This window comes from Salmo salar, chromosome 01 (assembly GCF_965601325.2).
Source record: "Salmo salar chromosome 01, fSalSal1, whole genome shotgun sequence".
In the NCBI taxonomy this organism is placed as follows: Eukaryota; Metazoa; Chordata; class Actinopteri; order Salmoniformes; family Salmonidae; genus Salmo; species Salmo salar.
The window spans coordinates 62,038,774-62,062,664 of record NC_138291.1 but is presented as its reverse complement, the minus strand read 5'-3'; the positions used below and the strand labels follow the sequence as shown (position 1 = coordinate 62,062,664).

The following is a 23,891-nucleotide window of genomic DNA, read 5'->3' as shown; positions in this document are numbered from 1 at the left end:
AACTTTAGTTTTTTCTGTCTTGGTTGCCCGCAAAAGAATCTTTAGCAGCAACAACCCAGTAGAAATGAAAATGGGTGGAGACTTCACTTGTCTCTTGTGAACAATATATATTTTGGGGACACACTGAAATTGTTATCCAATCCCAGCCTCTCTGTAGTAACCCACAGGACAGGGGTAGTCAAATCCATGCCTTGAGTACCGCACTACCTCTGGTTTTATTTTCTTCCTGGTAGTTGATTGATTGATCAGTGTTACTGATTGACCAGAGATTCCAATCACCTGTTGTCCCAGGTCTGAATTAGTCCCTGATTAGAGGGGAAGGATAAAATCCGGCAGTGTTGCAGACCTTGAGTCCCAGAATTAGGTAAGGGTGTGGCACAGGAGATGTGCAGTGCATGCATGTGCAGTCACCTACTTACCTCACATGTCTCTGAGCATCATTAGGGTCCATCCCACAGCCGGGCCCCCCTCCTCTCTGGCCCCGCTGCACCACGCCAAACCAGCACTACCTCAAATCCCATGCTTACCACCTCTGCACACTCCTCACAACACCATACACACTCCATGAAAAGATATGCAATGTAGAATAGCTGTAAAAAAATACAGTAGGCTATAGTATTGGGTCAATTCCAAACCAGGAAATGTAAGCCTTTCTTATGGTCGCCTTACCGATGCACTTCTCAGTAGTTGGTATTCAGACTTACCTTATGCAGCTGCATACCAGGCTTTTCAGGCGTGGTTCCAATGCACACACTAAATACATTTAATTAAACGATTGAAAACCCTCCCACTTGGTGGCCAAAAGATTTTCTTGTGGAGTTTTCATACAATGGGTTTTCAGTACATTTATCTTAAACCATCCCATTCAATACGGTGTACCTTTAATTAGAATTTTGTCAACAGACTGACTAGAATACATGGAGAGAACAGGTTCAGAATATAGGGGTCAATGAAAAGAAAGCCATCTAAATACAGTGAACTCCAAAAGTATTGGGACAGTGACTCAGTTTTTCTGGTTTTGGCTATGTATTGCCTCACTATGGATTTGTAACGATACAATGACTATGAGGTTAAAGTGCAGACTGTCACCTTTCATTTTAGGGTATTTTAATCCATATCTGGTGAACCGTTGAACATTTTAGGGGACAAATTCACTTATATGTGTATTACAGTAGTCAAAAGTATTTGTTCCCATATTCATAGAAAGCAATGACAGCATCAAGCTTGTGACTCAACAAATTTCAACAAATACATTTGTTTGTTTTGGTTCTGTTTCAGATTATTTACTCTGATTTTGTAGACACGTTTTAGGGTTAGGAAAGTGTGAATGAATCATAAAAAACAGGTTTGTAGGGTACAATAACCAGGTTTTACGCACTAAATATATTGATGAATAAAAAATAAAGTGGTGCGATTCGTCCTGAAAGTTGTCATATTTAATCCATGAAATATTGGAAGGTAGAGAAAAAGGGTACAATAAGGTGTGAATAATAGTCCTATAATTCCACCCTAATCCTCACTAATCATGGAACTGTATGACAACGTTCTAGTCGTCGTGAACTGTACGCCAGGCTCCAGGTTTAAACTTCTATGTGTGGTCTGAGTTCCATAATGATTCAAATAGGCTAATATGATCCACAAATGCTTGCGACCCTCAGGAACAACTCCACAGACGTGACAGAGGAATGGAAGGTAAACGGAATTAATGGTATGATGCAAAATGTAAGATACAAATTGAAGAAAACGAACACTAAAGTGACAGTTATACATGTATGTGGGTATTACTGAAGGTGGCTCCCGATAGTGGCTAATATTTAACATGATAAAAATTGTTAAATAAAATTGAGAAAAGGACATACAATTAAAACATTCTAAAGCGCATACATCAACTGTAACGTTAACGTTAGCTTGCTAAACAATGAACTATAATCCCAAACCATAGAGTACTAGCAATGCAAACTGATTGTCATAGCTAGCTAAAGTTAACCAAATATAGTAGGTTCAATTTTAGCTAGCAAGCCAGCCATCGAACTTCAGCTAGCTAGCTAACAGCAAGCTTTAACTTAATGAACACAACTTTCTGACAAAATTAGAAACGTACAGTTGAAGTCGGAAGTTTACATACACTTAGGTTGGAGTCATTAAAACTCGTTTTTCAACCATTCCACAAATTTCTTGAAAACAAGCTATAGTTTGGCAAGTCGGTTAGGACATCTACTTTGTGCATGACGCAAGTAATTTTTCCAACAATTGTTTACAGACAGATTATTTCACTTATAATTCACTGTATCACAATTCCATTGGGTCAGAAGTTTACATACAGTAAGTTGACTGTGCCTTTAAACAGCGTGGAAAATTCCAGAAAATGATGTCATGGCTTTAGAAGCTTCTGATAGGCTAATTGACATCATTTGAGTCAATTGGAGGTGTGCCTGTGGATGTATTTCAATGCCTTCACCCAGGCAGCCGAAATGAAAGAAAAACACTAACGTCATTTAGAGTGTCAAGAATGTTAATGTGCTCGCACAGAAGTGTCAATGTCTTCAGAGCAAGCTTTTCCAGACCTACAAATTCCTTGTGACTTTCAAGAGGCAGTCGTTTTATGTATTAAAGGGAAAACACTGCTGCTGAAATGTAAAGCAGTGCGTACTGTGCAGAAGACAGTATTCAACAATTGTCCCTGCAAAAACACCACCCAAACACACTGGTAGAAACACTGCAGACATGTATGTCTATGCAGACAACTCACATTTACAGTAGTCTGAAGAAGACATCTCTTACATGACAGGTTATAGAAAAGATTGGAAGCGCTGAATTATCTGTTCAGACCCCAGTCCTACCTGCCAACAGGTTATGGAAAATTTGCTCTTTTAGTTCACTACATTGCCAAAAGTATGTGGACACATGCTTTTTGAACATCTCATTCCACAATCATGGGCATTAAGAAGGAGTTGGTCCTCCCTTTGTTGCTATAATAGATTCCACTCTTCTGGGAAGGCTTTCCACTAGATGTTGGAACATTGCTGCAGGGATTTGCTTCCATTCAGCCACAAGAGCATTAGTGAGGTCGGCCACTGATGTTGGGTGATTAGGCCTGGCTTGCAGACGGCGTTCCAATTCATCCCAAAGGTGTTTGATGGGGTTGAGGGCATGGCTCTTTGCAGGCCAGTCAAGGTATTCCACATCGATCTTGACAAACCATTTCTGTATGGACCTTGCTTTGTGCACAGGGGAATTGTCATGGTGAAACAGGAAAGGGCCTTCCCCACAAAGTTGGAAGCACAGAATCATCTAAAATGTCATTGTAGTTAAGATTTCCCTGAAACTAAAGGACCTAGCCCAAACCATGAAAAACAGCCCCAGACCATTATTCCTCCTCCACCAAACTTTACAGTTGGCACTATGCATTGGGGCAGGTAGCGTTCTCCTGGCATCCACCAAACCCAATTATCGTACTTTTTGGAGAAATGTAATCTGGTCTGATGAAACAAAAATAGAACTGTTTTGCCATAATGACCATCGTTATGTTTGGAGGAAAAATGGGGAGGCTTGCAGGCTGAAGAACACCATCCCAACCGTGAAGCACGGGGGTAGCAGCAATATGTTGTGGGGGTGCTTTGCTGCAGGAGGGACTGGTGTACTTCACAAAATAGATGGCATCGTGAGGTAGGAAAATTATGTGGATATATTGAAGCAACATCTCAAGACATCAGTCAGGAAGTTAAAGCTTGGTCGTAAATGGGTCTTCCAAATGGACAAGGACCCCAAGCATACTTCCAAAGTTGTGGCAAAATGGCTTAAGGACAACACAGTCAAGGTATTGGAGTGGCCATCACAAAGCCCTGACCTCAATCCTATAGAACATTTGTGTGCAGAACTGAAAAGCAAGGAGACCTACAAACCTGACTGTTACCCCAGCTCTGTCAGGAGGAATGGGCCAAAATTCACCCAACTTATTGTGGGAAACTTGTGGAAGGCTACCCGAAACGTATGACCCAAGTTAAACAGTTTAAAGGCAATGCTACCAAATACTAATTGAGTGTATGTAAACTTCTGACCCACTGGGAATGTGATGAAGGAAGTAAAAGCAGAAATAAATCATTCTCGCTACTATTATTCTGACATTTCACATTCATAAAATAAAGTGGTAATCCTATCTGACCTAAAACAGGGTATTTTTACTAGGATTAAATGTCAGGATTTGTGAAAAACTGAGTTTAAATGTATTTGGCTTAGGTGTATGTAAACCTCTGACTTCAACTGTATAATATCAAACAGTAACTAGACTCTTACCCGTATACATGGATGAAATCTTCACGGCAGACTGCAACCTCTTTCATTAAATAAGATGTCCTGTGTCCTTTCCGTTTTGTATGTACAGCTTGCTTGGCCCATTGTTGTTTTGTCAAGTCACTCTGGTTCACACTGACCGTGTGCAATGCCATAACAAACATCTTAAGCTTTAGCCCCCACACAAACTCTGACCATTTTACTCGCCCTAGCAGGGCTGTTTTCATGTTATCCAGAGCGTAACTGTGCTCCTGGCAACAATTTAATTACGGCTATATTCAACCGGTGTTGAAACTCATCTCTCGGCATGTCCAGCCCACTCATTATCTCAGCCAATCATGGCTAACGGAAAGGTTGCTGTCTTTTTCTGTGGCTTAACCAACTAGGCTCCTAATTTAACAATTGTATTCATATTTACAGATGGCATTAAAGTTTGTTATTAAGGCATATGAAAGTTCACATGTTCGAGAAGGCATTTCTGCCAAAAAACGCATTTTGATTAAACAACTTTTTTTAACATTCAAACGACTCTCCTGTGAAGTTGTGACTTGCGACATATGCCTAGTTTCCTGTTCAGTTTCTGGGGAATATGAGCATTGTGCACCAGTGAGCACGTCAGAGAGTGTCAAAAGGCTACACTGTCATTTTGTCACCATTAAGTATTTCAGTACCAGTTGAAAATTGAACAGCATATTGCTGTTAACCTTTTATTGACGGAACACACTTCTCTACACATTTCAACACCTCTCATGAATTCCTAAAGAACCTCTCTGTTAAACGGATAGTTGCGAATTTAGTGACAGTGCCTTCAGAAAGTATTCATACTCCTTGACTTATTCCACATTTTGTTGTGTTTCAGACAGAATTCAAAATGGATTACATGTATTTGTTTCGCTCACCCATTTACACACATGTACAGTACAATAACCCATAATGAAAACATAGTGAAAACATGTTTCTAGAAATGTTTGCAAATGTATTGATAATGAAATACAGAAATATCTCATCTGCATAAGTATTCACACCCCTGAGTCAAGGGTGTGAATCACCTTTGGCAGAGATTACAGCCGTGAGTCTGTCTCGGTAAGTCTCTAAGAACTTTGAAAGTTAGTTGTTCTCTCACGTCACCCCGCTCTTCCGCTCTCTCCACTGGCTTCCAGTTGAAGCTCGCATCCGCTACAAGACCATGGTGATTGCCTACAGAGCTGTGAAGGGAACGGCACCTCCATACCTTCATTGCTAGACATTTTCAAGTCTTGCCATAGATTTCCAAGATGATTTAATTCAGCTCTAACTAGGCCATTCAGGAACATTCAACGTTGTCTGGGTAAGCAACTCCAGTGTAGATTTGGCCTTGTGTTGTAGGTTATTGTCCTGTTGAAAGGTGAATTTGTCTCCCAGTGTCTGTTGGAAAGCAGACTAAACCAGGTTTTCCTCTAGGATTTTGCCTGTGCTTAGCTCATTTTATCCTAAAAAAACTCCTTAGTCCTTGCCCATGACAAGCATACCGATAACATTACATTTACATTACATTTAAGTCATTTAGCAGACGCTCTTATCCAGAGCGACTTACAAATTGGTGCATTCACCTTATGATATCCAGTGGAACAACCACTTTACAATAGTGCATCTAAATCTTTTAAGGGGGGGGGGGGGGGTTAGAAGGATTACTTTATCCTATCCTAGGTATTCCTTAAAGAGGTGGGGTTTCAGGTGTCTCCGGAAGGTGGTGATTGACTCCGCTGTCCTGGCGTCTTGAGGGAGCTTGTTCCACCATTGGGGTGCCAGAGCAGCGAACAGTTTTGACTGGGCTGAGCGGGAACTGTGCTTCCTCAGAGGTAGGGGGGCCAGCAGTCCAGAGGTGGATGAACGCAGTGCCCTTGTTTGGGTGTAGGGCCTGATCAGAGCCTGAAGGTATGGAGGTGCCGTTCCCTTCACAGCTCTGTAGGCAATCACCATGGTCTTGTAGCGGATGCGAGCTTCAACTGGAAGCCAGTGGAGAGAGCGGAAGAGCGGGGTGACGTGAGAGAATTTGGGAAGGTTGAACACCAGACGGGCTGCGGCGTTCTGGATGAGTTGTAGGGGTTTAATGGCACAGGCAGGGAGCCCAGCCAACATCGAGTTGCAGTAATCCAGACGGGAGATGACAAGTGCCTGGATTAGGACCTGCGCCGCTTCCTGTGTGAGGCAGGGTCGTACTCTGCGAATGTTGTAGAGCATGAACATACACGATCGGGTCACCGCCTTGATGTTAGTGGAGAACGACAGGGTGTTGTCCAGGATCACGCCAAGGTTCTTAGCACTCTGGGAGGAGGACACAAGGGAGTTGTCAACCGTGATGGCGAGATCATGGAACGGGCAGTCCTTCCCCGGGAGGAAGAGCAGCTCCGTCTTGCCGAGGTTCAGCTTGAGGTGGTGATCCGTCATCCACACTGATATGATGCATGATGCAGCCACCCCAATGCCTGAAAATATGAAGAGTGGTACTCAGTGATGTGTTGCGTTGGATTTGCCCCAAACAAAACACTGTCTTCAGGACATAAAGTTAATTTCTTTCCCACATGTTTTGCCGTTTTACTTTAGTGCCTAATTTCTTTCCCACATTCTTTGCAGTTTTACATTAGTGCCTAAACAGGATGCATGTTTTGGAATATTTTTTATTCTGTACAGGCTTCCTTCTTTTGTCTCTGTTGTTTAGGTTAGTATTGTGGAATAACTACAATGTTGTTGATAAATCCTCGTGGTTTTCTCATATCACAGTCATTAAACTCTGTAACTGTTTTAAAGTGGCTATTGGCCTCATGGTGAAATTCCCTGAGCAGTTTCCTCTCCGGCAACTGAGTTAGGAAGGAGGCCTGTATCTTTGTAGTGACTGGGTATATTGATACACCATCCAAAATGTAATTAATAACTTCACCACCCACCAAGGGACATTTAATTTCTTTTTTTTTTACCTATCTACCAATAGGTGCCCTTCTTTTATAGGCATTGGAAAGCTTCCCTGGTCTTTGTGGTTGAATCTGTGATTGAAATTCACTTGTATGTGTGGGGTACGGAGATAAGGTAGTAATTAAAAAATAATGTTAAACACTATTATTGCACACAGAGTGAGTCCATGCAACTTATTATGTGACTCGTTAAGCACATTTTTACTCCTGAACTTATTTTGGATCGACATAAGGGGTTGAATTATTGACTCAAGACATTTCAGCTTTTCATTTTTAATTAGTTTGTAAAAATGTCTAAAAGCATAATTCCACTTTGACATTACGGGGTATTGTCTGTTGGCCAGTGACACAAGATATCAATTTAATCCATTTTAAATCCAGGCCTTAACACAACTAAATGTGTAAAAAGCCAAGGGGTATGAATACTTTCTGAAGGCTTCTTTGCCTTGAAGTTATTTTAGTCTAGTGTTGTTTCTTTACGCAACAGTCAGGCTGTGGAGTTGTTGGCAAGAGGCTTTAATTGATCCATGTCTTCTTCTCTATGCAACTTACTCTTACTCTCCAGATCCATACATTCTCCATTTGGGAGAAACAACAACCTTCTCATCAAGGCCTTTCGCTGCATGCACAGACTCGGACGCCACCAGTATCTTATTCTTCATTCCTCAACCAGATTCTGTAGCCATTCCATATTGGCTATCTTGTTGTCTCTTTGGAGTCCATAGACGTTAAGTGTTCATTCTGATCTGACTCCACAAGGTGGCGCAGACTATGTGCTTTTCCTCAGGAACTGTGGCTTCTTTACCCCAGCAGGTACCAATCAATATTGAGGTTGAAGTGTTGGGGCCTGTCTGGTTCTACTCTCAGTCCTTAGTTATTATTACAGTGTTGTTATTCCTGTGTATTTGGAAATGTTAATATCCACAAAGACTGCAGACACTAATGCAGCAAGACATCACTCAAGAGGTAGACACAGACGTAAAACCACTTAAATACAGCCAGATAAAAGACCTCCACACAGGCAGCCGAAATGAAAGAAAAACACTAACGTTATTTAGAGTGTCAAGAATGTTCATGTGCTCGCACAGAAGTGTCAATGTCTTCAGAGCGAGCTTTTCTAGACCTACAAATTCCTTGTGACTTTCAAGAGGCAGTCGTTTTATGTATTAAAGGGAAAACACTGCTGCTGAAATGTAAAGCAGTGCGTACTGTGCAGAAGACAGTATTCAACAATTGTCCCTGCAAAAACACCACCCAAACACACTGGTAGAAACACTGCAGACATGTATGTCTATGCAGACAACTCACATTTACAGTAGCCTGAAGAAGACATCTCTTACATGACAGGTTATAGAAAAGATTGGAAGCGCTGAATTATCTGTTCAGGCCTCAGTCCTACCTGCCAACAGGTTATGGAAAATGTGCTCTTTTAGTACACTACATTGCCAAAAGTATGTGGACACATGCTTTTTGAACATCTCATTCCACAATCATGGGCATTAAGAAGGAGTTGGTCCTCCATTTGTTGCTATAATAGATTCCACCCTTCTGGGAAGGCTTTCCACTAGATGTTGGAACATTGCTGCGGGGATTTGCTTCCATTCAGCCACAAGAGCATTAGTGAGGTCGGCCACTGATGTTGGGTGATTAGGCCTGGCTTGCAGACGGCGTTCCAATTCATCCCAAAGGTGTTTGATGGGGTTGAGGGCAGGGCTCTTTGCAGACCAGTCAAGGTATTCCACATCGATCTTGACAAACCATTTCTGTATGGACCTCGCTTTGTGCACAGGGGAATTGTCATGCTGAAACAGGAAAGGGCCTTCCCCACAAAGTTGGAAGCACAGAATCATCTAAAATGTCATTGTAGTTAAGATTTCCCTGAAACTAAAGGACCTAGCCCAAACCATGAAAAACGGCCCCAGACCATTATTCCTCCTCCACCAAACTTTACAGTTGGCACTATGCATTGGGGCAGGTAACGTTCTCCTGGCATCCACCAAACCCATATTCGTCCATTGGTCTGGCAGATGGTGAAGTGTGATTCATCACTCCAGAGAACGTGTTTCCACTGCTCCAGAGTCCAATGGCAGCGAGCTTTACAACACTCCAGCTGCTTGGCATTGCGCAGGGTGATCTTAGGCTTGTGTGCGGCTGCTCAGCCATGGAAACCCATTTCATGAAGCTCCTGGCGAACAGTTCTTGTGCTGATGTTGCTTCCAGAGGCAGTTTGGAACCCGGTAGTGGGTGTTGCAACACAGGACAGACGATTTTTACGCGCTGAGCGCTTCAGCACTCGGCGGTCCCGTTCTGTGAGCTTGTGTGGTCTACCACTTCGCAGCTGAGCCGTTGTTGCTCCTAGATGCTTCCACTTCACAATAATAGCACTTACAGTTGACCAGGCAGCTCTAGCAGGGCAGAAATTTGACAAACTGACTGACTTGTTGGAAAGGTGGCATCCTATGACGGTGCCACGTTGAAAGTCACTGAGCTCTTCAGTAAGGCCATTCTACTGCCAATCTTTGTCTTTGGAGATTGCATGGCTGTGTGCTCAATATTATACACCTGTCAGCAACGAGTGTGGCTGAAATAGCCAAATCCACTAATTTGAAGGGGTGTCCACATACTTTTCTATATATAGTGAATTGCTCCAGTAGTTACCTCAAGGAGAAAGCTTGGACTTCTATGTCAAAGATAATTATACTAAAACACTATAGTAAATATTGCAGTATACAACAGTCTGCAAAACTATACTACAGCCCTGCATGAGCATGAATTTTAACCCCGAGCTATACACATGCCCGCTCTGTTCAGGCCCTACCCTTCCCAGGACCGATTACTTCTGCCAAATGTAAGGCTCTGTCCTGCCCAAAACCCCAAATAACTTTCTTCCATTAGTAAATCCATGAACTGCTCCTCTCTCCTCTCTGTCTGCTTCTCTCTCGCTCCTGCATGCTGTTCGCTTTGCACGCGCTCTGCTCATGGTGGCTCTGAGTCTGCGAGTAACCATAGCAACGGCTTCGCTTGGGATGCTCTTCTCAATGACTAGACATTAGAGAGCAGTTATCTGTTAGCTACTTTTCCTCACTCTAAACTCCGACAAAACTCAAGGAACATTATTGTTTTCGGTGAAATAATCTCTCCCGTCTTATATTTGATGAGGTTGAAGCACTTCTGACACCATGTTATGATCTTAGTCAGATACAGTTGAAGTCGGAAGTTTACATACACTTAGGTTGGAGTCATTAAAACTCATTTTTCAACCACTCCACAAATTTCTTGTTAACAAACTATAGTTTTGGCAAGTCGGTTAGGACATCTACTTTGTGCATAACACAAGTAATTTTTCCAACAATTGTTTACAGACAGATTATTTCACTTATAATTCACTGTATCACAATTCCAGTGGGTCAGAAGTTTATATACACTAAGTTGACTGTGCCTTTAAACAGCTTGGAAAATTCCAGAAAATGATGTCATGGCATTTAGAAGCTTCTGATAGGCTAATTGACATCATTTGAGTCAATTGGAGGTGTACCTGTGGATGTATTTCAAGGCCTACCTTCAAACTCAGTGCCTCTTTGCTTGACATCATGGGAAAATCAAAAGAAATCAGCCAAGACCTCAGAGAAAAAAATGGTAGTCCTCCACACGTCTGGTTCATCCTTGGGAGCAATTTCCAAATGCCTGAAGGTACCATGTTCATCTACAAACAATAGTACGCAAGTATAAACACCATGGGACCACGCAGCCGTCATACCGCTCAGGAAGGAGATGCATTCTGTCTCCTAGAGATGAATGTACTTTGGTGCGAAAAGTGCTAAATCAATCCCAGAACAACAGCAAAGGACCTTGTGAAGATGCTGGAGGAAACAGGTACAAAAGTATCTATATCCACAGTAAAACGAGTCCTATATCAACATAACCTGAAAGGTCGCTCAGCAAGGAAGAAGCCACTGCTCCAAAACCGCCATAAAAAAGCCAGGCTACGGTTTGCAACTGCACATGGGGACAAAGATCGTACTTTTGGGAGAAATGTCCTCTGGTCTGATGAAACAAAAATCTAACTTTTTGGCCATAATGACCATCGTTATGTTTGGAGGAAAAAGGGGGATGCTTGCAAGCCAAAGAACACCATCCCAACCGTGAAGCACGGGGGTGGTAGCATCATGTTGTTGGAGTGCTTTGCTGCATGAGGAACTGGTGTACTTCACAAAATAGATGGCATCATGAGGAGGGAAATTATGTGGATATATTGAAACAACATCTCAAGACATCAGTCAGGAAGTTAAAGCTTGGTCGTAAATGGGTCTTCCAAATGGACAATGACCCCAAGCATACTTCCAAAGTTGTGGCAAAATGGCTTAAGGACAACACTGTCAAGGTATTGGAGTGGCCATCACAAAGCCCCGACCTTAATCCCATAGAAAATTTGTGGGAAGAACTGAAAAAGCTTGTGCAAGCAAGGAGGCCTACAAACCTGACTCAGTTACACCAGCTCTGTCAGGAGGAATGGGCCAAAATTCACCCAATTTGTTGTGGGAAGCTTGTGGAAGGCTACCCGAAACGTTTGACCCAAGTTAAACAATTTAAAGGCAATGCTACCAAATACTAATTGAGTGTATGTAAACTTCTGACCCACTGGGAATGTGATGAAGGAAATAAAAGCTGAAATAAATTATTCTCTCTACTAATATTCTGACATTTCACATTCTTAAAATAAAGTGGTGATCTTAACTGACCTAAAACAGGGAACTTTTACTGGGATTAAATGTCAGGAATTGTGAAATACTGAGTTTAAATGTATTTGGCTAAGGTGTATGTAAACTTCCGACTTCAACTGTATGTCTGTACTATGCAGCAGATCACGAGCAAATGGCTCAGCTTAAAATGATTAGTGATCAATTTAGTGATTCCCAGGCCTTGCCCGTACCCTATTGATTGATGAAAAAACAAGCTCTACCCGAGCATAACCTGATGTATAATGTCGAGGCCCGTCGGGCTCGGGTCAGGTAGCAGCGCTCTACAGTATACGACAATCCGCAAAAACACTACATTAATTATTACTATTATAAACTGGGTGGTTCGAGCCCTGAATGCTGATTGTCCGACCGCCGTGATATATCATACTGTATACCAATGGTATGACAAAGCATTTATTTTTACTGCTCTAATTACGTTGGTAACCAGTTTACAGTAGCAATAAGGCACCTCTGGGGTTGTGGTATATGGCAAATATACCACGGCTAAAGGCTGTATCCAGGTACTCTGCGTTGCGTCGTGGCTAAGAACAGCCGTTAGCCGTGGTATATTGGCCATATACCACACCCCCGTGGGCCTTATTGCTTAAGTATATACTAGTTTTTTTTTACTACAGTATTTATACTATAGTTAGCTATAAATTCTACAATATACTACAGTAAATACTACAGTGAATTCTAGAGTAAAGTCCACAAAAACACTACAGTGAATATTATAGTATGTATACCGTAGTATACTATAGTCATTTTTTATGTGGGCACTCTGTAGAAGTCATTTTGTGGTGTTGTTTTTTTTTGTCCCAGCCGCAGACAAACAACAGTAAAAACAGTGTAGTGAGCAGTACCAGCAGCACCAAAGACAGCAGCATATCATCTTCAGCACCAATGGTATCTCATCTATACTTGGTTTCTCTCATTGTTGCATTACTCACCCTTTTCCATTGAATTAGTCCCTAAGTTTCTGTTCAGTTCTTGCTTTTGCCATCCGTTTGTCTCATCCCCTCTTCATTGACTCTCCCTGTTCTTTTTCTCTCCCTTTCTTCCACCCTCTCCTCTTCACCTCCATTTTGAGAAAAGTGTGATGTTGACAATGGTTTTGATGATTTTAAACTGAACAACTGGTTTGTGCCTGTGACCCTCTCCCACTAGGCTCCTGTTTTACCCAGACTTACTCTCTTGTCATGCACAGACATGCATGATAATGCTCAACAAGATACACACAAATAATGGTATTTTGCACATTTTAAATGTTTAAGGGTAATAGATTCACAATGCCACAATTGAATATTCCTAGGGGTCCCTCTTTGGCATTTGTATTTCTCCCCTCTTGATAAAGCTGGTGATTTGACATACTACACAGTTACAGTAGCTCAATTGGGGTTCATATGAAAAACAATTAATGTGATACCAATTTCAAAACAATTCAAAAGCTCATTAAAACCATGGGTGAAACAGGATCCAGCAATGTCAGGAAGCAGAGATAGCCCATTTGTATGGAAGATGCAGTCCCTCTATGTAAGTGTATCTCCTTGTGAAGGGCAAAAAGACAACAGGCGCCATGTCAAAAGAACACATCTCATCTGAAGTGAAATTGAATCTCCCTTTCCAGTGATCTCAATGGTATAGTCCTGTCTATGGCCCTTGGCCCTGTTAACAGAACGCATAGCGCCAGGGGAAGCGAAGAGCTGTGGTGAAAAGCCTAGAAGCATGTATAGTGGTGTCTATCAGAAAGACTACTGAGCTGCAGTGACCTGAGAGAGACATGAAACCTGTATGAGGGACAGAATCCTAACCTGGGTGTTTGGCAATGCAAGAAATGTACTGTAAGCGACTGTATGTGGTTGGATTACTTTGCTGTGGTCAGTGTTAACCTCTATGGGCTAGGTGGGACGCTAGCGTCCCCCCCGTGGTGCACTCCATCAACAGCAGGTGCATTTCAAGAGCGGCAAATTTGAAACCAAATAAATGTCAAAATTCAAATTTTTCAAACATACAACTATCTTACACCCTTTGAAAGATAAACATCTCCTTAATCTAACCACGTTGTCCGATTTCAAAAAGGTTTTACGGCGAAAGCATAAAGTTAGATTATGTTAGGAGAGTACATTGACAATAGCTGTGTGTAATGTTTTGTCAATTCAAAGACAGGGTCACCAAAACCATAAAACCAGCTAAAATGATGCACTAACCTTTTACAATCTCCATCAGATGACACTCCTAGGACATTATGTTAGACAATGCATGCATTTTTAGTTCTATCAAGTTCATATTTATATCCAAAAACAGCGTTTTACTATGGCATTGATGTTGAGGAAATCGTTTCCCTCCAATAACCGGCAGTCAAGTCAGCACCACAAATTAAATAATTAAAATTAGAAAACATTGGTAAAATATTATATTGTCATTTAAAGAATTATAGATTTACATCTCTTGAACGCAATCAACTTGCCAGATTTAAAAATAACCTTACTGGGAAATCACACTTTGCAATAATCTGAGCACTGCGCCCAGAAAAATACGCGTTGCGATACAGACTAGCCGCCATGTTGGGAGATCTAAAATCAAAAATACTATGTAAATAATCCATTACCTTTGATTCTCTTCATCAGATGTCACTTCCAGGTATCACAGGTCCATAACGAATGTAGTTTTGTTCAAAAAAGCTCATCATTTATGTCCAAAAATCTCCGTCTTGTTAGCACATGATCTAAGCCCGCCGGACTTCACTTCATGAACGAGGGGAAAAATATATATTTACGTTCGTTCAAACATGTCAAACGTTGTATAGCATAAATCATTAGGGCCTTTTTTAACCAGAACATGAATAATATTCAAGGTGGACGAATGCATTCTCTTTTATAACGTATTGGAACGAGGGTACCCAACATGAACTTGCGCGCCAGAGTCTAATCGGCCATCACCGTTCCATGGCTCTTGTTCGGTCAGATCTCACAGTAAAAGACTCAAAACACTTTGTAAAGGCTGGTGACATCTAGTGTAAGCAATAGGAAGTGCCAAAACATTAATCAACCCCTGTGTGTTTCAATGGCATAGGCTTAAAGGTAATTCAACACATCAGGTATCCACTTCCTGTCAGAAAATGTCTCAGGGTTTTGCCTGCCAAATGAGTTCTGTTATACTCACAGACACCATTCAAACAGTTTTAGAAACTTTAGGGTGTTTTCTATCCATATATAATAAGTATATGCATATTCTAGTTACTGGGTAGGATTAGTAACCAGATTAAATCGGGTACGTTTTTTTATCCAGCCGTGAAAATACTGCCCCCTAGCCCCAACAGGTTAAAGGATGGTTTGTCTCTCTGGGTCAGCGCTCAGTTGATCTGACAGTGGTTCCAAGGCAGTGCTGCCTAACCTATATCAGTCTCCTAGCTTTTTCTAATCAGCTACAATACATCAACTTGCTGAAGGGCAGAGCGTCAGACCCTGTGGTAGCATTTAAACGGATAGTGTAACATTTTGGCAAATTAAGACTTTGATTTCCTCATGGATACCGTTTTTATGTCTCTGTGTGGCTTAATTGCCAAAATGTTGCACTATCCCTTTAAGCTAATGGCTAATGTTATCCGAAGGACTGCATCTTCATGTGTGTAGGTGGTTTTGTTGAGGTGGAGTCCGTAGACCAGTGTCCTGTGGGAGGGTCCATGTTTGTGCTACTGTTTGTTGGTGTGGGTGGGACAGTGCCTTGGGGTTGTCTGTGTCGCAGTATTTTAAGCTGCTAGGCGCTTTTGCGATGAGTGTTGCCATGGTTACCGGCTACAACAGCAGGGTCAAGGTTGGGATGAGGGAGGTGGGGGGGGGGGGGGTGTTGATGGGTGGACAGCTGATCCCATCTCACAGCCAAACCCCATCATCCTCATTTCAGACTCTCTGTGTGTTCTTTCTCCTCTGTTGCTTCATCCTCTATGTCTGGTAGCTACATCGATAAGGGACATTAGTTCGTAGCTCCTTCCTCTAGTGGAATGGAGTAGTGTGGCTCTTTGTAGTGTCTCCTAATTCTCAAACCCCCATCCTGTCTCATTTCCCCCCCCCCCCCCCCGTGACGGCGCCCATCTGCTGCCTTTGTGCTGTGGCTCTTGTGCTTGGCTATGTGTGTGTGTTTACATGCATCGTGCGTGTGGACTGTGTGTATACCACACACTCTGGGCCTTCCCTGGTGTCCCCCGCATGTTAAACTTTCTCCTGCTTCCCTAGGAACCACAGACCACTGTTGTGCACAACCCAGCTGACGGCACCAAGGTAAGCCGCTACTGTACCTCTTTAATCCAACGGAGTCGCTGTGGGCTAATGCTAATGCTAAAATACCTTAGAGTGGCTAGAGCTCTACTAAGATACCTTAGAGCGATGCTAACACCATGTACACTTAAACACTCCACATCTACTGACAGTCACGCTAACTTCGTCTCGCTAACCCTCAAAACACTCACAAGCCACACCTGCTGCGAGAGTCCCTCACTCGCCCAAACCACACTGGCTCAGCCACCAGAAAGCCACATACACAGTACACGCAGCCTTTAACACACACTGTTTGTACCCCACATCATCAAAAGGCTGTGTTTGGTGTGGATCCTCGTGCGCTTGCCCTCCTGTCTGCCTGGCTGGTTTGTGCAGGGTTTGTGTTCCTCTGAGGGAGCGTCCGTCTGACCTTCCGTCTGTCCGTACACCTGGGGAAGGCCTCACCCAAGTCAGCTCTCACCACACAGACTAACGCTGTTTCCTGCTGCTATATCACTTTCTCTCATTTACTCCTTCTCTCTGTCCTCCATGTTTCTGTCCATCACTCTTCTCCGCTACAGGGCTCCACAGAGAGCTGTAACACCACAGAAGAGGAGGATGTGAAAAGTAGAAAAGGTACATGTCAAACTTTCACTTACTCTGCATGTTTTCTCACTTCTTGTATCTATATATCTGTCTGCGCAGGTGTTTGTCAGAAAGACAGAGCTAGAATGCAAGATTGGACAGTTTATTAGGTACACTCATCTAGTACTGGGTCGAACCCCCCTTTGCCTCCATGACGGCCTGAATTCTCTGGGGAATGGAAACGTTGCTCAATTGGTATCAAGGGACCTAACGTGTGCCAGAGAAAAATCCCCCACGCCATTAACCATCGACACGATTCTTGCCATTCTCCTTCGACCTCTCATCAATGAGCTGTTTTCGCCCACAGGACTGCCGCTGACTGGATGTTTTTGGTTTGTCACAACATTCTCGGTAAACCCTAGACACTGTCGTGCGTAAAAAAGCCCAGGAGGCCGCCTGGCCATTTCTGAGATACTGGAACCGGCACGACCGGCATCGACAATCATACCACTCTCTAAGTCGCTTAGGTCACCCGTTTTGCCCATTCTAACGTTCAGTCGAACAGCAACTGAATGCCAAGATGCCTGTCTGCCTGCTTTATATAGCAAGCCACGGCCACGTGACTCACTGTCTGTAGGAGCGAACCATTTTCGTGAACGGGGTGGTGTACCTAAAAAAAACTGCCCACAGAGTGTAGATTATACATATGTTTTAAAAAGCTGTAGTTATATGACAACTGGGGTTACAAAATGATCATTCATGTGCTCCCTTGTTGTCGATCCTTCTCTTTCATTTCTTTAGAAAGAGAATAGATCACGATCAAGGCCAGAGAAGCCTATGATGGCCTGAGTTAACTGTCAGGCTGGTGTCTGGGCCTGTGAACATCTGGGAGATGTAGACTGTAGCTGAGGATATATGTCTGGAGAGGGAATGATGAAGCACTGACATATCGGAGAACAGCTTTTGCTCTGGTCTTTACCGGCATCTACAGCTGCTGCGGAGAAGTCAAAGAAGTAGTTTAGTAGTTTGAAGGCTTGTATTCCTACGGAGTGAAAAGAAAATGTCTTGCTGAGAATGAAAAACTTGCACAGTAGCCTATGCTTTGTAGCCTGTGAGAGACAGAGCTGAATACTGAGCGGTCTAGCTGTGGACGTAGACTATGCTTTGTCTGAACAAACTAATAGACTAGCACATGAAGGCCTTATATGCCTTGGTTTTCCCCTCAAATCCCTAGTCTTTAGATAGTCTCCCCATTCTTGGTCTCACAGCTCCCCTGGGCTTAAAGAGTTGGCACTCCACCACTTAAACCTGTGTGTGTATTTCTCGTCAAAACTGCGTTGTTTAAAATGGGGGGCAAGCGGAGCGTGAGCGACATGGCTTCATCTGGGAAACGAGCCTGTCCACTCAGTGCAGCGCAGACGGGGCCTCACAGCACAGCTCACCCAGGGAAAACCTGGCTTTTACGATGGCACTCTCGTGTCATGTTGTCAGGGAAACATAGCAACACTCTCTAAGACCGGCAGGCTCTCTGGCACTGACGTTACAGTGCCGACGAGCGAAAAAGGCCCCACATTCTAAGAGAGGGTGAACATTTTTCCCAACACAGAGGCCTCTTCAGGCCTTAAACACACAGACAGACGCACAAAAACACATAGACATGGGAACCGGTGGAATCGTCAACCTCATACAGTGTATTTCCGGAGACCTAGTTTACAGTATGTTGTAGTAGAGAAAAGAGAAGCATTGCCAGAAGGTTGGAGGGACAGATTGGAACCCTCGTCTCCTCCACAGTGGAGCTATATGATGGGTCTCTGTGACAAACAGCACCGATGTAGTCTCACAAAGAGGGCTTTGACTGGGACGTGGATACTGGCCAAGTGGCTCTACAGTACACACTCTCCTCCGTCAATTAGAGGACATCGGCATAACTGGAATGCAAAATGGGGACAGAACTAGATATTGAAAATGTAACAGTGTGTATTGTATTTTGATTGTGAGGTGTATAGTGTGGTCTCACTCCCCTGTTTTTCTGGCTAGTTGTGATGGGCTGGGATTATATTGTGTCTCACTGTGTGTGTCTCTCTGTGTACGGTGGTGGTGGGATATATAATGTGTGGTGTGTTTTGTTAGTGTATGGTCGGGTTGGGGGTGTAGTGTTTTGTCTTGGCAAAATAGTAGTGTGTACAGAACTGTGTCTGATCCTCCTCTCTCTCTGGCGTGTGTGTTGCGGTGGGGGCAGTGTCTGCGTGCGGGTCTAGCGCGGACAGCGCAATGGTCAGCCAGTGCAGTGCCAGTGAGGAACAGAGCCAGCCCCCTCACTGCCTACCCACCTGTAAGTCAGCAGCAGTATCACCCCTCACCTCTCAACTCTGACCTTGGTGTCCTTTCCCCCCTTTGAACTCATTTATATTGTCCCCCTAAGACTGTCCCCATAATATTGTTGCCCTAGGGCTGTCTGTCCCCATAATACTGTACCATTTAAGATTCCCCATAATGCTGTGCAATTTAAGATTTCCCCCATAATAGTGTTCCTCCAAGACTCTTCCTGTATTACTATTCTGTATTACTGTTAGGGGCTGGATTCAATCCGTAGCGCTGAAGTTCCACGTTGACATTTAAAGGTGTTGGATTCTAACTTCAAATATACTTATTAATTTTACCATACTAGAACTTATTGATTACTTTACATGTATAATGAATGTATATGTTGGGGTCAATGGAGGATGGATAAGAACTAGGTGTATGGAAAGTTACTGAGTGGGGAAGGGGGAGTGCAGAACGTTTACATTCTGTCAAAACATGTTATTGTTAAATCTCATGGCTCCTAAAGAGGGAGGCAAAGGGCAACAGTCTGGTTTCAGTCACTGATAAGGTAGGACAGCCGTGGATTAGGGAGGAGCGAGGAATTCGGGCCCAAGGTCAGGTCTGATGACGTGAGAAGGAACAGTCCTATCCCACGCACATATATTTCCACGCCCACGAATGTTCTAGCAGGAGGCGGTGCCATGACTACACCAGTGAGAGGAACCAATTAAGTTCCTGACTAGCAACAGAGATGTATTGGCTATCTAGATGTGCAAGGAGTTGACTCCTCCTAGTAGGAGGGTATAAATATATGTGCTTGTGTAAACATGTCTTTGTCTTTGCAGCTGCAATGTTCCCGCATCAGCGGAGACTGCATTCACGGTAAACGCTGCATATGTCGGCTCAATCGGAAATGACCTTTACATTTCAAGCGTGCTATAGAGCGAAACTTCGGCGATACAGATTTAACCCAGCCCTGTCTCGAATGGGAATATAATGTACAACGTCCCCCTCACTATCTTCAATGGAGTTATATCAGCTGAAGAATCTTCTGTTTGTGCATATTCCTTTCACTTGTCCACCCACTCAAAAAGGAACTAATTATCACAATCACTTATCATTTTGATCAAACTATTCCATATTAAGGGGCGGCAGGTAGCCTAGTGGTTAGAGCGTTGGGCCAGTAACGAAAAGGTTGCTAGATCAAATCCCCAAGCTGACAAGGTAAAATCTGTTGTTCTGCCCCTGAACAAGGCAGTTAACCCACTGTTCCTAGGCTGTTGTTGTAAATAACAATTTGTTCTTAACTGACTTGCCTAGTTAAATAAAGGTAAAAAGACAATATAAATTTGGTACAGTCATTAGCCAATGGCTGTGTCTGAAATCTGGCTTGCCTACTATTTACTTAAACTGCATACTGTATACTAATCATACTACATGCTATTTAGGATGTACTGTTTAGTAAAAATGAATGTAGTAAGCATCAAATATCAGTATGCTAGGCTCATCCTAAGAATGCGTCATCTAAGAATGCGTCATCTAATTCCATTTGTACATTTTGGTACAGCGTATCCCCTCAGCTTATTATCAGCTGTTATCAATCACGTCGGTCTCGAAAGACGATTCTCTTCCTCAATTGTGCGCAGCGAATTGAACTAAATGAAAAGTCGAAGTGAGTATGACATTCTGTCATTTAAAGATGTCCTCCAGTGATTTTTTAACTTTTCCAGTTACAAAGCGATATCCCAAGTATAAATATAGTAAATGTTTTGAGCTAAATAGTGTTTTTTAGAAACAACCGCAAACTTCAAGGAGTTGGTCTGATGGGAAGTCGTGATGTCATCACCCTCCCTGCTTGCCTGAGGAACAATAGAGGAACAAAGGAGAACAAAAGTGGAAAGGCTCACCTCACCACTTGTGATATGTCATGACTCACCTCGACCACCTATTGAGATGTTCCTTTTGTTAAGTAAATCAGGTGTTAAATGAAGGTGAAAGGAGGCTGGAGTGCCACTTTAAAGCATACAAAATGTTCACATACTTTAAAAACGTAATTTTTTTGCATAATCAAAAAGCCTAATATTTAGAACACAGGTATGGGTATTTGGACATGGCCACCGACTTAGGGATCCAAAAAATGTAGGCATATTTGACCATTAAAAGTGTCCAGATTGCTACTCAGTGACAGGAGTTAGTGAGTGTCAGTGAATCCCTTGCCCCTTCCAACTCGCTTGGAGGGCCTTCCATTGTCATGTGTTGCTGATGAAACTTCCGAGGGTGACTTCCAGAGAGTGGCGGGGGATCAATAAACCCATCAACTTTGGGACACACTCCTGACTTGAATGATGCAATTCAGGACCCTGAGACTAAACACCTCCCTCTGCAACTGGATCCTGGACCTTCTGACGGGCCGCCCCCCAGGTGGTAAGGGTAGGTAACAACACATCCGCTACGCTGATCCTCAACACAGGTGCCCCTCAGGGGTGCGTGCTCAGTCCCCTCCTGTACTCCCTGTTCACCCATGACTGCAAGGTCAGGCACGACTCCAACACCATAATTAAATTTGCTGATGACAGTCTAAAGGGAGGAGGTCAAGACCAGGACAACAACCTGTCCCTCAACGTGATTGAGACAAAGGAGATGATTGTGGACTACATTAAAAGAGGACCGAGCACGCCCCCATTCTCATCAACAGGGCTGCAGTGGAGCAGGTTGAGAGCTTCAAGTTCCTTGGTGTCCACATAACCAACAAACTAACATGGTCCAAGCACACCATGACAGTCGTGAAGCGGGCACGACAAAACCTATTCCCCCTCAGGAGACTTGATTTGGCATGGGTCCTCAGGTCCTCAAAAGGTTCTACAGCTGCACCAGAGAGCATCCTGACTGGTTCCATTACTGCCTGGTATGGCAACTGCTCTGCTTCTGACCGCAAGGCACAACAGAGGGTAGTGCGAACGGGCCAGTACATCACTGGGGCCAAGCTTCCTGCCATCCAAGACCTCTATACCAGGCGGTGTCAGAGGAAGGCCCTAAAAATTGTCAAAGACTCCAGCCACCCTAGTCATAGACTGTTTTCTCTGCTACCGCATGGCAAGCTGTACCAGAGCGCCAAGTCTAGGTCCAAGAGGATTCTTAACAGCTTCTACCCCCAAGCCATAAGACTCCTAAACATCTAGTCAAATGGCTACCCAGACTATTTGCATCCCTCCCCTCCCCACACCACTGCCACTCTCTGTTGAAATTCTATGCTTAGTCACTTTAATTAACTCTACCTAAATGTACATACTACCTCAACTAACCGGTGCCCCCGCACATTGACTCTGTACAGGGACCCCCCTGTAGATATTGTTATTTTTTACTGCTGATCTTTAATATCTTGTTACTTTTATATCTTATTCTTATTTTTTTAAACTGCACTATTGGCTAGGGGCTTGTTAGTAAGCATTTCACTGTAAGGTGAACCTGTTGTATTCGGCGCATGTGACTAATAAAATTTGATTTGAAATAATAAAACGTACATGAAATTCAAATTTAAAAAATCCCACCTGTCGTTTTACAAGATTTAACCCACAGTAACAGTTAATTAGGGCGGTATTTAATCTGTTACGTCTCGATATCAGACCAATGCACATGGCATCTAATTAGGCATGCCTCTCCATTATTTTGAATGAAACTGTGCAAACTCCAAACATATCGCAGTGCATGGGATATCATTTAACTCTGAAACCTGCAGCCTTGCTGGCTCGGTTGACGTGGCTATCTGATGGTCTAATTAGCCCCTACACCCTGAATACTTTTCACTACCTCAGCTTTGGGACACTTGTGGTGCAGGCACTCATGAATGTCATTTTAAAACATCTCTCCTCCTTATTTCTCTGTCGGCTCATCAGACTGACACTAGTCAGCTGTCCTACACTATATATGCAAAACTATGTGGACACCCCTTCAAATGAATGGATTTGGCTATTTCAGCCACACCCGTTGCTGACAGGTGTAGGATGCCACCTCTCCAACAAGTCAGTTTGTGAAATTTCTGTTCTGCTAGAGCTGCCCTGGGTCAACTGTAAATGCTGTTATTGTGAAGTGAAAATGTCTAGGAGCAAACGTCAGCCGTGACGTGGTAGGCTGAACAAGCTCACAGAATGGGACCACCGACTGCTGAAGCACGTAGAGCATAAAAATCATCTGTCCTCGGTTGCAGCACTTACTACCGAGTTCAAAACTGCCTCTGGAAGCAACGTCAGCACAATAACTGGTCGTCAGGAGCTTTATGAAATGGGTTTCCATGGCTGAGCAGCCACGCACAATCCTAAGATCAACATGAGCAATGCCAAGCGTCAGCTGGAGTGGTGTAATGCTCGCCGCCATTGGGCGAATCTGGGTTTGGTGGATGCCAGGAGAATGCTACCTGCCCCAATGCATACTGGCAACTTAAAGTTTGGTGGAGGAGGAATAATGGTCTGGGGCTGTTTTTCATGGTTTGGTCTTGGCCCCTTAGTTCCAGTGAAGGGAAACAACACTACAGCATACAATGACATTCTAGACGATTCTGTGCTTCCAACTTTGTGGCAACAGTTTGGGGAAGGCACTTTCCTGTTTCAGCATGACATTGCCCCGTGCACAAAGCGAGGTCCATACTGAAATGGTTTGTCGAGATCGGTGTGGAAGAACTTGACTGGCCTGCACAGAGCCCTGACCTCAACCCCATCGAACACCTTTGGGATGAATTGGAACGCCGGCTGCGAGCCAGGCCTAATCGCCCAACATCA

The 23,891-nt window shown here is 43.5% G+C and overlaps 1 protein-coding gene across 16 annotated transcripts in view; it reads left to right on the top strand.

Moving 5' to 3' along the window:
• LOC106606853 (calcium/calmodulin-dependent protein kinase type II subunit gamma) overlaps positions 1–23,891 on the top strand; it is a 130,490-nt gene that overhangs the window by 89,993 nt on the left and 16,606 nt on the right. For 4 of the 16 annotated variants that reach the window (XM_045720770.2, XM_014203260.3, XM_045720780.2 and 1 more), the window contains 3 exons: positions 16,210–16,254; positions 16,812–16,866; positions 19,055–19,147. In XM_045720770.2, the coding sequence (XP_045576726.1) occupies positions 16,210–16,254; positions 16,812–16,866; positions 19,055–19,147 (193 nt within the window). Of the gene's footprint in view, positions 1–12,799; positions 12,884–16,209; positions 16,255–16,811; positions 16,867–19,054; positions 19,148–23,891 lie in introns of all 16 variants that reach the window. The other 12 variants (XM_014203296.3, XM_014203317.3, XM_045720794.2 and 9 more) reach the window with 7 other exon arrangements.